Source organism: Cuculus canorus, chromosome 5 (genome assembly GCF_017976375.1).
Source record: "Cuculus canorus isolate bCucCan1 chromosome 5, bCucCan1.pri, whole genome shotgun sequence".
NCBI classification, from domain to species: Eukaryota; Metazoa; Chordata; class Aves; order Cuculiformes; family Cuculidae; genus Cuculus; species Cuculus canorus.
Genome location: NC_071405.1, coordinates 26,140,999 through 26,157,572, shown reverse-complemented (window position 1 = coordinate 26,157,572; position 16,574 = coordinate 26,140,999). Strand labels below are relative to the sequence as shown.

The following is a 16,574-nucleotide window of genomic DNA, read 5'->3' as shown; positions in this document are numbered from 1 at the left end:
TGCTAATTTACCCCTCAGGCACAAGGGGTGGAGCCCATAACAGACAAATGCTCAGGCTGTTACGATGTTAACTCCTGTAATAAGATTTGCTGGAGCAAACGGTGGAATATTAAAAAATGTAAGCACACAGTCATGACATTAACCTGTATTGTCTAATCTGCAAGGACAGAGGACAGAACAGGCCCAAAGCCCCACTACTCATCTGCTCCAAATGAGAGATTTTCGTGATATATAGAATCATAAAATCATAGAATAGTTTGGGTTGGAAGGGACCTTAAAGATCATCCAGTTTCACCCTCCCTGCCATGGGCAGGGACACTTCTCACTAGATCCAACTTGGCCTTGAACACCTCCAGGCATGGGGCATCCACAACTTCCCTGGGAAACCTCTTCCAGTGCCTCACCACCCTCATCCTGAAGAAATTCTTCCTTATGTGTAGTCTAAATCTGCCCCTTTCCAGTTTATAGTCATTGCCCCTTGTCCTATCACTACATGTCTTTGTAAATAGTCCCTCCCCAGCTTTCTTGTAGGCCCCATTCAGGTAGCGGAAGGTTGCTATAAGTTCTGCTCGGAGCCTTCTGTTCCCCAGGTGGAACCACCCAACTCTCTCAGTGTGTCCTTATATGGGAGGTGCTCCAACCCTCTGATCATCTTCGTGGCCCTCCTCTGGACCCATTCCAACAGCTCCACATCCTTCTTATGTTGAGGATTCCAGAACTGGACACAATGCTCCAGGTGAGGTCTCACAAGAGTGGAGTAGAGGGTCAGAATCGCCTTCCTCAGCCTGTTGGCCATGTGTCTTTTGATGCAGCCCAGGATACAGTTGGCCTTCTAGGCTGTGAGAGCACATTGCCTGCTCATGTTGAGCTTCTCATCAACCAGCACTCCCAGCTCCCTCTCTGCAGGGCGGCCCTCAATCATTCATATATGATTATTCATGATAAAGGTTGCCTAGAGAGCAGCCTATTTTTCCATTTATTTCAGAGATTTCTTAACAAGGCCTTGTGGAGGAAAGGTATGACACCCAGTCTGTAGCATCTTTAACTATTTTATTATTACCTGTTTTGTTTTAAGTGACTCTACTGGCCAAAAGTTTTTTCAGACACATAAAGCTGGCGTGTCATACATGGCACAGAGGAGTGGAAAGCTAGGAGTCACTCACAGTTTTTAGTGAGTGACTGCAAGGTGAGGGGGGCTCTGCCTCATTTTTGTAATGGTGCTTTCTTAAAAGATGGGTCAGCTACAGAAGGGGATGGAAAGACACCCAAGGCCTGCTACAGTCTCTGCTCTAAATCTCTGTTCCCGTGTAGAGCCAAACCTGCTTTCATGCTCCGTATTTTGTGTGGATTTTTTCTCCTGAACATCTCTGAGCCCATCTTGGGCATCCAAGTGGTCCCCAGTGGTGCCTATGAGTCTTGTGGCCAAGCTTCTTCATGCTAGTGTACATCTATGGTAAACCAAGTGAGGAGCCATAGGATCTGTAAGAAGAAAAAAGGTATGTGCCCAACAGATCTGCTCTGACTGCAAAGAGAAAAAAATGGAATTTAAAAGCTTCTGTAGCTAAGGAGAGTCCTCTGCAGTGTGGTGCATGCAAGGAAGCTTGTGGTCTGCTGACTCATTTCTCAGGAGCTTGGAGTGTAAAGCAGATTCACTCAAGAAGTTGTTAAGAAGCTGCAGAACTTCTACTAAACTGCCTCATTAGTGACCATCTGATAGGTATTTCCTGGCCAGGAAAAGGTAAGTTTCATTTTAATGGCTTTGAATGACTTGGTTTCAGTATGATGTCTGTTTTTTTTTGTAACAGGTTATAGCACAAATTTCAACATGTATTTTCTTCTTTAGCTCCATATCTACAGCTCTAGTAGGCCTGAGGCACACGTGATGGGATAGCATAAGGAGAGGCGCTGCCCGGCAAGAATATCAAGGTGTGCTGGAAGAATGAGGTCATCATCTCTGATTTTCAGAATTCAGTATCAACAAAAATACAGACAAGATATCCTCCTCATAAATTCTATACCCTCTCCATGAGGCTTATTTTCAAAGCTTCTATTTCTACCTGCTCTTCTTTCACGCTTTGCTACCACAAAGAAGTATCTTCGTCATCTATCCCCAGTGCACTGAGTCTCTTATTTCCAAGCCCAGTGCCCTGAAAGTTACTCAGAATGTCCTTGTAACGCTGTTTCAATGAGGAAGCATTTGATATTTTGAAGGGATAGAGGAAGTCTCTGAAACTCTCCTAAAATGTTCTGCTTTCACTAACCCCATGACTTTAATTTTTAATTTGCAGTCATTGTATAATGAAATCTCTAAAGGGCTTCAACACATTTGAGGTTGCAGATCAATTGGACACTTTTTGTGGCAATGTTAACATAAGTATTTCCTGTTATTCATTTACCCCTCACTGTCCCTTTGCACCCTGTGGCTGCCCTCACAGCTACACTATTCAGTTGTTCATGTTGAACCAGACTGAGGAACTTAACTGGGACAAAAATAACCTTGCAAAAGAAAAGGTTATTTTTAATACAAATCAACTCCCTGATTTGTCAGGAAGTTAAGATAATAAAGAAAAGAGCCTTTGGTGCCTAAACTTGAAGTACACAAGTACACTTGAAGTATGGAAGGACAGCTCTTGCTCTTCAGTTATCCTTAAGGAAATTTATATCAATTATGTTAAGAAAAATGGGAAAAAAAGTTCTATTAAATAGTTATTTCAATAAAAAGAAGTCTAGAGTGAGAAAAGGTTATTTCTCCCTCCTGGGTGAAAATGAAACTACTAAATTCCAGTAGATTGTCTACGAAGGAAAATGTGGAAAAAGCACAAGCCCAATCAAGTGCAATGAAGGACTTTCAGAACACATTTTTTTCCAAATGGAAATCTCTAATATGTCCACATTAGACTCTCCAGTGTTATACTGTGCTTAAAAAATCCCATACTTTTAATCTCCAGATAGCTTGGGATGTTATCTTTCAATTCTATTTCTATTTCTATTTCTATTTCTATTTCTATTTCTATTTCTATTTCTATTTCTATTTCTATTTCTATTTCTATTTCTATTTCTATTTCTATTTCTATTTCTTTCTTTCTTTATTTCCCATTCAATAACTGCAATGATTCTGACAAAAGGTATTATCTATGTGTAAAATAATTATAACTGAGATGGAGAAGAACAGAACAGCTGGACTGCTGTGAGAGCCAGTAGGAGAAGAAAAATATGAATTGGATCAGAGAGAAGTACTGAACACAAAATATTTGTATATGGAAAAGGGCCAATCTCATTACAAACACTGTCTTGATTTAATACAGATTTGGTGATGGTATTTGAGTCATAGTCCATATTTGACCTCTGACTTGATGCCGTCAGTGTTTTAGAAACCTTTCTATGAGCAATGCACTCAAAAAAAGATGAAAATGTCACAAAAATTTGATGTTGCTGCTGCCATTCCGAAAGGGCAGGTTTAGTACAATAATTATATTTAACCTTTTAACATTAGATGCTGTTCCAGGATCAAATAAGCAGGGTCTTCAAGTTTCTCCAGAAACTAAGTCATTCAGCCTTGTCAACCCCAGAAGTTTTGAAGACCCAGCTGGATAAAGCCCAGAGTAACATGGTGTGATTTCACAGCTGACCCAACTCTGAGCAACAGTTTGGACTAGAGACATTCCGAAGTCCCTTCCAACCTAGATTATCCTAAATTCCTTAAGATGTATTAAGTCTGCTAGTAACTGAAGCTTGCGATGGATTAAGGGCAATAAATGATAGCTGGTTTTCAGCAACAAGTGCCCTGGCTTGCTGGAGTTTCCTAGCTCACTGAGGTACCCAGGCTCATGAAATTTCCTTAGGAAACTATGGATATTCTGTTGAAACCACTGTGGGAACTGGCTTTTCCTAAAGTAATTTTTTTTTTTTCAAATATTAGGACACAAAATTGACTTGTCCGAATCACAGAAGGAAGAGGAGAAAAGTTGTTTTGTATTATTTGAAGTTCTCAAATGGAAGCAGAGGGCAGCCTCAGTGTCAGGAGAGCAGTGCCTCTGCAGCCAGAAGTTGAGAGGCCAGCATCGGTGACAGAAACATGCTGAGTTAGTCTTCTGCATCTAGATTATGGTGTGATGCAGTGAGTTATTGGAATCATGTATCAACACGTGTACTGTTCCATTTACTCCTTATAATTTTTATGTTGCTTCAGCTACCTCTTTAGGTGGCTAGAAAAGAAAGAAAAGCCCAGAACGAGAGACATCTGGAAGACTTGAGCACAGAGATTAAGTCAGCAAAGCATGAAGGAGAATAAGAACTTAAAATAGAAATCTGCATCCATCAGCAGCTTTTTCTGGCATAACGACGGGGAGTTTTGTCTCTCTTTTCAAGACAAATCCTTATGGGATGTATTTAGTGTGTATAGAGGAGATAAGAAAACATCTGTAATTTTGAGGGAAAGCAGCATCCGGGTGTTCGGGACACTACTCGTGCTTGAATATGGGTGTTTTGGAAAGTGCAGGGCATGTGGGATGTCTGTGTGGGGATGGTGTATGATACGGCCTTAGAGAGATAGGGTCTTCTGGAGACAAGCAAGATACCTTGGAGCTTCTGAAGCATCCTCAGATGCTGCTGGGGCTCCTTTGCCCCTTGATGTTAGCACTAAGATTAGACGGTGGAAGGCATAATTCTGCTGTGAAACTAGAAAATCTTTAGGCCTAATAGAGCATTAAAGGAACTACAAAATAGACCATTATAGCTGTAAAATTATATGCAGAATTATAGCAAAGGAAGATAATGCAAAGATTCTCCTGGAAATTAGCCTGTTAAAATTGTCCAGGTTTTAAGAGCTCAAAAAGAGAAGTCAGGTGATTTACATGCCTGTATACTAAGAGAACAGAAGGCTATCAAATAATGTCAACTGAGACTATTTCTCTTGATGAAGCTATTTCAAATGAGTACAAATACTTAAGTATTATTGAAGGAGAGACATGAATCTGATACTTCCATCTTTGGAAAATATCATCAATTGGGATGTTTATAATGTTATTCTCATAGCAACTCCTCTCTGTATTTCTGAATACTGAATTATTTACTGCTGTTCTGAAGTTTCTTTAATCTTTAATTTTTAGGAGCTTATTTTTCATAGACTGACCCCTGTCCCCCACTCCTGCCCTTTAGATTTAACATGACCCTACTCCAGAACCTGTCGTCAGGAATTCTGAGTAGCTTTGTATCTCCCTGAAACAAACCCTAACTTTCTAATTCTGTCACAGCAAGACACGTTACTCTTACACAATGCATTCAAGCCACAGTTGAATCTATACTTTTTCTGTGTGTATTGAAGTGTGTTTTCTCAAAATGTGTTGACATGCTGAGAAGGAAAATATTCAAGCAATAGAAAATTGACAATAATCTCACCCTACAAGGCTGACAGGGTATTTATTTCTGGTGGGTTTTTTTGGTATTGCTTCGTATGAGAACAGGTAAGGTTAATCATGAATGTTTATTGTCTAAAGCTCAGTGAAAAACTAGCATTTACAGTAGGGTTAGGTCAGGAGAGAGAGAAATCTAGGAGCTGCAGTAGGAGTCAGACTGGAAGAGCACTGCAGCAGTGAAGAACAGTCACTCAAATGAGTTCTTGCTTAAGAATTTCTTCATGGGAACCATGGCTGATCATTATGGTCCAAAACATAGCTCATGCTTGGGGGTCACATTTAGGCTAGGAGACCCACAGACTATGACTGCTCTTTCAGATATAACATGAGCCCTATCGTGCCTGTACATGTGTTTATCACTTCTGACATTGTGTCTTATCAGTGCTTTGTATTTTTCCGTGTATATGATACTGGGTCGTCATAGTTTCACACAGTGGTGTCTTGGGCTTTGTTGACAGCATTTGGTTTCAGAAGGCTCTGAGCATATTGTTAAACTTAGGGTTCATCTGCTGCCATGTCTAATTTCTGTTCTCTTGGGTATTGCTGACTTGATCTTCATATTTGCTCCAAAATGATGTTTTGTATTTTATTCTTGCTAAGGTACCGGGTAGAGAGTCAAATTTTGCAAGTTGCACCAAGTTTTCACCTTCCTTTTCTCAAGTTTTTTTGTGCCTTTGTTGGCAAGCACTAGCTTAAAGCAATAACATAAGTAGGAATGCTGCTAGTTCACTATTTAGTTTTTATAACAAAATAAAATATTTTATTATGAATGTCATTGTTTTATATATTCCACTGTTCCTTCTGTGATTTGGACAATATATTTATGTGTATGAATTGCACTGGTTTAAGATTCCCACTCAGAACAGTTTTAACGGGGAGTGGCTCCCTTTCCCAAAGGCACAGGCAGAGAAGGTGCTCAGGAAAATAGAGAGAAGATGGCAAATGTGGATTAGGGGCCCTTGCAAGTTTGGAGGTCACACAGGTGGAGGAGAAGGGAAATGTGCCTGATGGAAACAGCGCTATCTGGGGCCCTGATTATTGCTAGGCAGAAATAAGTTAAGATGGACTATACACTTGGTTTGCAGTACGGGGCAAATAAACCCAAAGCTTGGTTTCATTTGCTTAGAGCTGCAAAGCTCATTAATTTCTAACATTAGCTAAAAGGTCTCCTGGCACCAGGGGCAATGATCAGGTAATGTTATGCTCACATTTTTCATCTTCACATAATTTGCACTAAGCATTAGATGTGTTGTTGAGAAAATGATTGTCTATTAACATAATTTATTCCTGTGCTTTGCTGTCTCACTGCCTAGCTTGACAATATCTCCCCCATTGCAGTGTTTTGCAAATAGAGATGTGTGGTGTTGAGCCTGACTGCACATTTGTACAGAGAGAGAGGCAGTAAAAGCACTGCTTGGAGAGAGAGTAACATACTTTAGCACCAGAAACCACAGAGGACTCCCTTTCGGGAGGCAGTGACCACTGAGAAAGCCTAAAACTTGTCCCAGGGCTGAAATCTTGCAGGTCTCTTAACCCTCCTGTAGCATTCACGGTGTCTGTCTGCAGAGCTGAGTGGTCACACCTCGTACAGTTTACCTGAAGTACCAGGAAAAATAAAAGACCATAAACTTCCTGAATTTTATGATGCAGATTTACCACTTTGGAGTAGGGTTAGAGGAGGTTGCATCCCCTCCCCTGAGCTCTGCAAGCACCGGAGGAATTCTCTGTTGTAGGACAAGGGATTGCTGTACTCCATCACCACTGCAAAAGTCAGATAGCTTAATGCACTAGTGTTGAGAGACACATTTCTATCCATTGAAGGAGTCTAACGTCATGTGAAATTGCAGGTCTGATAATATCAAACAGCACAATGTGTTTATCAAATGGAAGACAATACCCTGAGTCCAGTCAATAGCTAAAGCGCCTGTACCCACTGATGAAGAAGTAAAAATCTATTGATTTTATCAAGAGTAACTTGTGCACCTAGATTATATTTCTTTGTTAAAGTAAGAATTTCCTGCTTTAGAAAATAACCTTTCCTGAAATACAGATAGATTGGAACTACTGCAACTGGCATGCTGAAAACAGCTAAGATGGAAAAGAAATAGGTGCATTTTAAACTGGCAGATGACAGTTTTTATGAGGTGAGCTGGAGAAGCTTATTCCTAAGGTAGGTTCTCAGGACTGGTCTTGGAGTTCAGCTAATTAAATAGTTACAGGGCTAATCACAGTATGAAAGACAGGAGAGCACTGATGAAGCATGAGGCATAAATTACTTTATCTCTTCATGTCAGAGAACGATGGGAATATCTCACTGAATGTATTGGGCAATATTAATAGAGCAACAGAGGTGGAAAAATAAAAGTAAGCAACTGTAAGTCCTGAAGAACTTCTGTTCCCAAAGCAGATATGGCAATTGATGCTTTTTTATTGACCTTGCACTACTGGAAGCACAGAAGAGATGTTCAGCAGTGCACAAAACTCTGCTTAAGGATCCCTCACTGATATGCGCGTGGATGTCCTCCACTGGAAGTCTTCAGCTCAGATTAGACACTCCTTTCTTTCAGCAATTGAAATACTGCTCCTTTTCCTGAGTAGCTGCAATAAGTTCTCATGACTACACAGAATGTGAAGGTCTAATCTCCAGACAGCATTTGCCAACGCTTCTCCCCTTTGTGCATTAAATACTTAATGGAGAAATTTGATTTTCAAATGAACTGGCTCTGTGCCCTGTGAGCACTTTACTTATAGTGCCCTGAGAACATTTTAACAGCTGTTTAGAAAAAAAAGCAGCAATTTGCCATGTCCAGTGCCTCAATCTCTACCACGTTTCCACTGCTGTTATGGGTATTTGCAATAATGCAGCATTTTCACCACCACCTTTCTTAAGTATGGCTTTAGAGATAAGCCTGACTGTCTCCAATAGCAAAGGTTGGAAGTGCATAAATGTGTGGCTGACGGCTTACTGTTCCAAAGCTGTTTCTTTGACAGCTCCTGTTTTCATCATTTCATCACTTTCCAGGAACACAAAAACATGTTCTAAACTGTCATATTATGCCTGCAAATTATATTTGCAACTACAAATAATCATCCCCACCATCGGCCAGAAATGTTCACTCACTATTACTTTTTCTATTGTTGAGACATACACTGATGGCTCTGTGCAAGCAGAGGAGTCCTTAGTACAGAGGGTATTGGAGGCAGAGTCTGTCCTATGTATAAATTAGTAATAATGCCTTGTGTTCTCTTAATGTCTGCCACCAAAGGGTTATATGGAATGCTTCACTGGGTAATGGTGCAGCTTTCAAACAGCACATTGGGCTCTGACAGCAGAATAGGCTTTAAACTATGACTAACTGTACAATGGTCAGTTGAAATTACAATTTTAATTTCAGAACTCAGAGGAGATGATATTCATCCAGGTTGTTCAAGTTAGCACCTCTGTCACATGGGCTCCTTAAGACGCTCACAGTTTAATTTAAAAACCCTGACAACAGCTATAGACTTATCTCAAAAGCTACATTAAACTATAAACTCGCATGTCATCCTCCTGAAAGCCTATCTTTTTTCGTGGGCTGTCCCACTGGATGATCCCCAACATCATTGATTTTTGTAGTGGAAAGCAATACAAATATGACATGCTAATCACTGTCTGAAGAGCATGTTGTCTTTACTAGAAGAATTGATGGAGATTTGTCTTGTTTTCATTGGTTTTCTTCATACTCTTTTAAGAACTCCTAAAAGCGGATTGTGGCAGTGCAAACACTGATGAGTTCTCTTCTCAGGGAGAAGTCTAGTTTGGAATGAGCTTCACTTCTTAAACAATAACCTACAGAAAGCCATTTTGCCTTGCCTTTCCTAGGCCAAACCTGTCCTGCTCCGCTGTTGCTTGAGCAGCTGGGACAGTCATTTCATATTATTTTCACATCTCTGCTCCTGACTTAGCCAGTACACAAAGCACTTGCAATTGGAAAGAGGTACATATTGGAAATGGGGTGTGTGTGCATGAGTAACTATAGTGAACTTTAAACTGTACTGCAATTACCTCAACAGTCACAGCAGATAAAATCGTATATACCTTCAAATGCAATGCGGTTTTCTGCTGAAAGCCCAGGGAAACTCTAGTGACAACAATTCCTAAGTGGGAATACACTGTATTTCTATCGGAAGAACTAAGTATTCAAATAGGTGCTGATGGTGATTCAGTGATTAACTAAGTTGTGCAGCCATCTATGTGGCTTTCAACCCTGAGAGGTTTACAAAGTTCAGGACACTTCTCCAGCTAAGACGTGGTATGATTTACAACACCAATTCATGACAGTCAATGTCTGGATTATGATTCTACTTTTGCCTTTTCACGCTTTGCCAGTATTCTGAGATTAAGTTGTGTTAATTTATTGTCATGCCTTTGTTAGCTACAGGAGGTGTCAGAGCCTTACTGGAATCTGGTGCAAGCCATTTAGTTTTCAACCTGTATACATGGGTTCTGAGCACTGGTATTCACCAAGAAGATACATCTATCTGCTCTTTCCATAATGTCAGAGCTGACAAATAGAAAAGCAGGGTAATTTAGTCAGTGGGACAGACTCACTTAGTGTATACCACAGCTCCTTCCGAGAATTATTGTACCCAAAGCTAATGAAATCCAAAGATCCTTCAAAGATTGAGCAGTCACGTGTTTTTGGGTCGTCATGAGGTGACTCTCTAGCACGACTATCCCTCATGGGCAGATATACAGGTAAACCCAGTTATCATCTCACAAGCCTTTATTCTGTGTAGAGATTTACAGTAGCTAACAAAGTCAAGAAATGAAGAAGGTGGACTAGTGGTTTACAAGTATAAGGGCCATGGTCACTTCCTGCCTGCACACTGGTAACAGTTAACGGATGACAATTTCTCATGCTCACGTATTACTAGATGTTGGAGGAGGGACATTTTCCTAGTAAAATGACTATCAAAACAGAAAGTTTCTGGAGGAACTCATGTTTAAAGAAAGATTTTTTATGAATGATTTGAGGAATTTACAATGAAAGATTTTAAAGATACCATCTCTAAACTTGAACAGAGGAGGAAACATACTGACTGCGAACAGCTTAGCAGGAGACATAGATTCAATCTTTCTCTGTCTGGCCAACTAAGCAGTTTATTATCTTTACAAAGTGGAGCAGAAAAGAGAAAATGAAAGATCCCAACTCACTACAGTTTATCTCCCAGGCACTTGCTTAAGAGGGACAATGCCTTGTTCAAAATCGATTACCTGTGCTACCTATCCCCAGGCAGATTTCCCCCATGTGTTTGCAAATGTTCTGTGTTTGAGTTTCTTGCTTTCATTAAAAATGTCAAGAATCTTTAATTCCATGTATGAATTTCACTTCTTTCTTCTTCCCTTCCCAATTTCTCTGTGAAACAGAAATATTGTCTTCTGACCAGCTGTGTTAATTTTGAAAAATATTCTAATATAAGTTAATCATGTCACTTTTGAACTTGTGTACCATCACTTTTGCAACCTTTGTAGAATGTAAAGCACTCTGCTGTATTGCATGAGACAGTTTTATGCAGCAGGCAGCAAAGGCTTGTGGCAGAATGTCAGGGCACGAACAAGCGAGGAGGAAATTAATGGATGTGAATTTGGGAAGAGAAAATAATGCTGCTAAGGAAAACAAACAGAGGAGAAATGGTGCTGCTAGCAAGGAAGGAATAATGGAAAGAAGCAAAGAAGGAAAAAGGAGGCTTTAATTTCCCAAGAGGGAAAAGGTTTCCAAACCAAATAATGTATAAGAATTGTCGCCCAAGTCAGGTATATGCCAAACTTATGAGACTTTTATCTGGGATTTTCATTTAAAATGTTGTAAAGAGTTTACATAGTTTGGATTCTTATTTTACCTAGCTTCAAAGTAGTGCAAGGCTTGAAATGGTTTGATGCTTGTATTTAAAGTCAAACATTTATTTGTTTTTTTTTTTAAAGTTATTTGACTAGAATCTGTGTATCCTAAGTTAAACCTTATGAATATGTTCCATTTAAACCATTTTAAAAAACAGACTGCATTGGAAACTACTTATATAGTCAACCTGTCAGTAGTGATACATGATGCAAAGTGTAGCAGAATGAAATTCCAGATGTCTCATACTATACAGTTTTGAGCAGTAACCTGATTCAAATGGCAGCTTGTAGACTATGTCTATTGTAGAAGAAAACAAATTGCTGTCCTCTTATGTTTTCAGAGTCATGTCTCCAAAATGTCACAGGAAACACCTACACAAAACTGAATCCACTTTGTTATTTCTACTTCCTTCAGCTGCTGGGAAATGTACTTTTTGCCAGTCCAGCTTGCTGGAATTTCTTGGCTATAAGGGCCTCTTCTAATGGAAAAAAAAAAAGTTTCTCAATGGAATGGTATGAGTAGAAGATGAGGGCATACAGCTGTCTTGGGCAACATGTCTGTACATGCTGTTTGTAAAAAAACATGTATATTATAAATTAATACATTCATGAACAGTATTACAACCATTCATGAACCACATTCATAACTGATTCATTATGACAACTTTAACCATGTAGAAATAGTAAAACTTTAAAAACTAATTTGCAACTCACAAAGTAGAACCATTTAGAAAGTTCTTAAGTTTTAAACCATTGCTCTTGTTCTTGTAAACAACTAGTCCATCTTCTTCATTACTTGACTTTGTTAATTACTGACTATCTCTATACAGAACAAAGGCTTGTGAGAAGATAAGTGTTTTTGCTTGTATATCTGCCGGTGAGAGATAGTCCCAGATTCTCATGACTTGGAAATTTTGGCAATAACTAGAACAAAAGATCCTTATAAAGAAGAAGTAAACAAACACAATGATGGACACACTCAGTGATGTCTGATGAAAATATTTGTTGATCTTTTTGTATCAAGTGAAAATATAGAATGAAGAAAAAAGCGGTGGAGACTCCTTGTAGGATTGTCCCACAGTTATGGGTTGGACAAGGACGCATGGATAACATGATTATGCAGAGGAACATGTATTTCACTTCTCAGAGAAGGTGCTAATAAATCTCTGTCTGTGCTAGTCTATATAGGTGTATGTATGTGTCTGTCTACACATATGTCTATGTATGTGTACAAAGAGAGGAGAGAGAATTTACACAAAGCAAACACTTCCTAGTCATCTTTAGTGCCAGAAAATTTGCTGGTTTTCTGTTTACTCTGTAGTAAAGTAATTTGTTTCCAATGCTCAATGCTGGAAGGGCTAGGCACAGCAAACCTTTCTGGATGATGTCAAGGAGAACAGCCATATATGATCTGATCTTGAGTGCATAAAGCAGGATCCTGCGTGAGGAACATGTGGGAGGGCTCTCCAGAGTACAACCACAGTGTCTGGAGAGTTTGATTTAGATGGCTCAGTCTAAAGAAATAAAGAAATAAAGAAATAAGAAATCCATCTTTATGCTTAGATATCACAGACTGAGATAAAACCATCAAAATATATAAACGGATGACACTAAACTGGTTGTACGATCCATTGGCTGAAGTTCAGCATTGAGCTCAAGTTATACAGTTACAAGAGCTAGAATTTGACTGGCAGCATGTTTTGTGTCCCACAGGAAAGTTTACTTGTTGTAATAGTTAAAGGAACATCTACCACATAGATTTCTTTCTTGTCTCCTGATTTCACAGCTAGGGAAACTAGCCTTTCACAGACCTTTCCCTCTGGAAAAAGAAACCAGAAAAAGGATGTGGCTATGATATCATGATTGGTACGTAGGTTACTGGTGAGCAAATTAGGCATCTCTGCTAATAGGTGTGTAAGACCTCATCTGCTATAAACTGTCATTATTCTGCTGTCATGGATGGCACTGTGAACACTCAGCCCAGCTGAGGATCTAGCCTATGTGGTTAATTGTATCACTTTTTATCTTCCTTCATCTGGTTATTTGCTTGGTGTGCTGCTTGCCCTGATCTAGCAGGTGGGACTCGGAGCAAGGCTCTGCAAATACGACCATACTGTCTGTGTTATACTGATGACCCAAAGGCATTGGTGCTAATTGATGTGGAAAAGCCATGCCAGCATAGAGGCAGGCTGTGCCTCAAGAACTGTATAATCTAAGCAGAATATAATACAGGAAGTGCCGAATATATCTTGTTATAGGAAAAGACTTCCGGAGAAGGAGGTAAAGTGTAAGCAGACCTGAGCTAAAACCTAGTGACATATGCTGCAATATTTCTGTCTTTCAACTTATTTAAGGATCCAGTCCCACTTTTGAATTACGAAGAAGTCACAGTTGCTTTTCGTAAATTTCTCAGGGACCTGATTAAACAATTCCGCTTTACTGTCCTGCCCACTGCCTACAGGCAGTTTACCCTTCACATCAGGAAAGTGTCCTGAGATATTTTTTTGCTCCATGTGTATAGGAAGAATCCTCACATCATCCTTCTGGAGGGGATCCTGCTGTGCTTCTTTAGTATTCCATGACACTTCAGAGCAGTATCCTTTCAGTCAGTCAGAAATCACATAGCATGGCAAAAGAACAGAGTACCTTCAGAAACACAGGAATGCAAGTCCCAAAGAGTATGTTTGCAGTGTAGTCCCTTCTGCCAATGTAGGAACATTGCAGGAGGAAAACCAGCTATGGTCACTTCTGCCTCTCATGGTGATACCATGGTGGTGATCACTTGCAGGTGAAACTTCATCTATGTGAAGACCGAAGCCTGCACAGTCCAAATTTAAAGTGTTGCTGTGGTGCTTTAGTCCTCTGTGCTTTCTTATTGCCATTGTGGCCACATACCTCAGGGCTGTCATGGTACAGGGGTGCCCTGTCCTCTCTCTGTCCCTGGTTGTGCATTCATGCTGAGAGGGGAGAAACTGGTTCAGCCATCCGCCTGCCAACTGCTGGATTTGTGACCCAAAGACGGTACTGTAGGTTGTGATTCTTTGGTAGCTGCCCGTTCACCGAGAGATACTCCGTTTATAGAGCATTGGCTAAGAAAAGCTTTTGTCTCCACTTTAAAGCAACGTGTTTACTTACAGTTGTGTATTAGCCAGACAGAGGCACAACTTTTCAGCTTGATGTCTGGAAAATTTGATGTATGCTAAATGCAAGAAGGAAGGAAGATACACTTTTAGACAAAGCAGGGGAAACTCATGGGTGGAGTACCGAGGGTTTTAAAAAAACATGAATGACAACAGAACAAGGCTGGCTTATGTGTAACTTCTACAGAAAACTGGAGGTTTTAGCTAAATGGCATTTATTCTCAGGGTATTTTTAAATTTATAGTGATTAGCATTGCTAATGAGTTCTGGTGTACTTTTGCTGTTGACGAGGTTACTGGGAGGGAATTTCTTTTGAAAGCAAAGCTTTAATATCCGATGAGTTTTCCCAGACTTGAAGTATGATTTTTCTGACTGTGAGTTTGGAAACAGAGGGATTTGGGTTTGTAAGAGCTTTCTATCCCCTTCTTTCCATGAGAAAAAGACTATCAGACACTAATTATCCTTCTGTAGTGAATTTTAGTGTCTTCATATTGAATATGCTAAAATTCTCCTAAATTTCTTGTTTTCTGAGAAAAAACTTCAAATATTACATAGCTATGACAATTTTTTAAGGCTGTATTCCAGTGCAAGGATGAGATTCTTATCTCAGAAAGCTCTAACTCAGTAGGAAAGGCAATTTTTTTCATTGGATTGTCAGTACAAAATGTTCAGGTAACTCTGAGTAACTCAGTTAATCTTGTTCTAGCATGTATGGGCCCACTGGAAAATATGACAAAGATTTTCTGGAACTGTCTCTACTCTGGCTGTTCTAAAGTCTTTATTAAATTAAGTACATTTATCCCTTCTCTTTGTATTTTTAGTATTCACATTTAAAACAAGAGAAATATATTTGGAAGTCTATGAATGATCCTGAAGTCCAACAATGTTTCTCTTCATTTTTTTTCCCTCATGATTGCACATTGTCGGACAATAACAGGCAAGATAAAAATCATATAACTGATATTACTCAATATCCTGATATTTCAATCTTAGAGACTTTGCTGTAAAAATATTTTTCCCTCAGACAACTGTCTTCTATCTTCTTAAAGAAAACATGTACAGATGTTCAAGCTGAAAACATACTTGAGTCTTAGGACACAATATCTGTAAGACTACATACACTGTATTAAAGCAAAGATTCAAATGTCACAATATTTGAACTCTTTGGTTTATGACTATTTTGTTATTATCATGCTAAGAGAGCTGCTTAGGATACTGAGTAATGGAAAATGAACAGCTAAGAGTATAGCATATATTTCAACCTTCGTTCTTTTTGTTATATGATCCTAATCACAATCCCGGTTCTAAATGTTTCTTTGTCTTTATCAGCATCTTATAAATCATAATCCCACTGCATTTTTTAATTTTGATACAGATGTTAGAAAAAAGCTGATAAAGTTGCTTAAAGGCCATTCAAAACTTTTCTTCTTAGAACAGAAAAAGCTTTAAAGTTTTAGTCTTTGCCATTCTACCAGTGCAGACGAAACAGGATTTCAGTGTAAGGTATGCACAGTCACATATTTCCTGCCTCTCAAAGTTTACAATCAAAATAATAAACAGAGAGAATATGATCAGTATATATGGAAAAGTATTGCCTCTGATTTCTCCTTACCATTTTGTAGCTAACTTCTCAACAGACAACAAAGTTAGCTGCTTTCACTCTAATTTATTTTTTGTGAGTTGAAAGTGTTGTGCCCATAGTGTGTTTATAGCCCTTACCCTCCAAGAGCTCATACACTGGATTGTATCTGTGGCAGGTGAAAATCCCTGTGTCTTTGATATGTAGGATATGTCGAAATAAAGCATTTTTCTGTAAATGCTACAGCTCTGCAAACTCTGACAAGTTACAAAATCACATTAGCAATAATTACTTCTCTCCTCCGTGTTCCTGGAACACTAATAATATTAGTTCTTTTGTCACTGAACCAGAGATGTATTAGGAATTCAAGAAGTGGTTTCCAAGAAGCAACAAATCATAATGAATTTAAATAATGAGAACATTTCATACTAAAGAGAAGCAGAAACACGTACCTTGACTGCAAATTCACCACTGAGCAGGTACGAATGAGTGAAGTGCAACTTGTTTCTGGGAGCAGCAAACCTCCTTCTGCCGTATGAATGAGTCTAACTTCTGGTTTT

At 39.2% G+C, this 16,574-nt stretch overlaps 2 protein-coding genes across 5 annotated transcripts in view; both read right to left on the bottom strand.

Moving 5' to 3' along the window:
* BDKRB2 (bradykinin receptor B2) overlaps positions 1 to 16,564 on the bottom strand; it is a 27,773-nt gene extending 11,209 nt beyond the window's left edge. The window contains exons 1-2 of one of the 4 annotated variants that reach the window (XM_054067455.1): positions 16,467 to 16,564; positions 13,830 to 14,494 (exon numbers count right to left, since the gene is read on the bottom strand). Coding sequence is in view for 1 of the 4 variants with exons in the window: in XM_054067454.1 (XP_053923429.1) it covers positions 1,320 to 1,386 (67 nt within the window). In the remaining 3 variants the exon portion in view is untranslated. Of the gene's footprint in view, positions 1 to 1,319; positions 2,906 to 13,829; positions 14,495 to 16,466 lie in introns of those variants that run through there. The other 3 variants (XM_054067456.1, XM_009559178.2, XM_054067454.1) reach the window with 3 other exon arrangements.
* Positions 1 to 16,574, bottom strand: part of BDKRB1 (bradykinin receptor B1) — a 34,337-nt gene extending 17,763 nt beyond the window's left edge. Inside the window, exon 1 of the mRNA XM_054067458.1 lies at positions 16,467 to 16,574. The gene's annotated coding sequence lies outside the window, so the exon portion shown is untranslated. The remainder of the gene's footprint in view (positions 1 to 16,466) is intronic.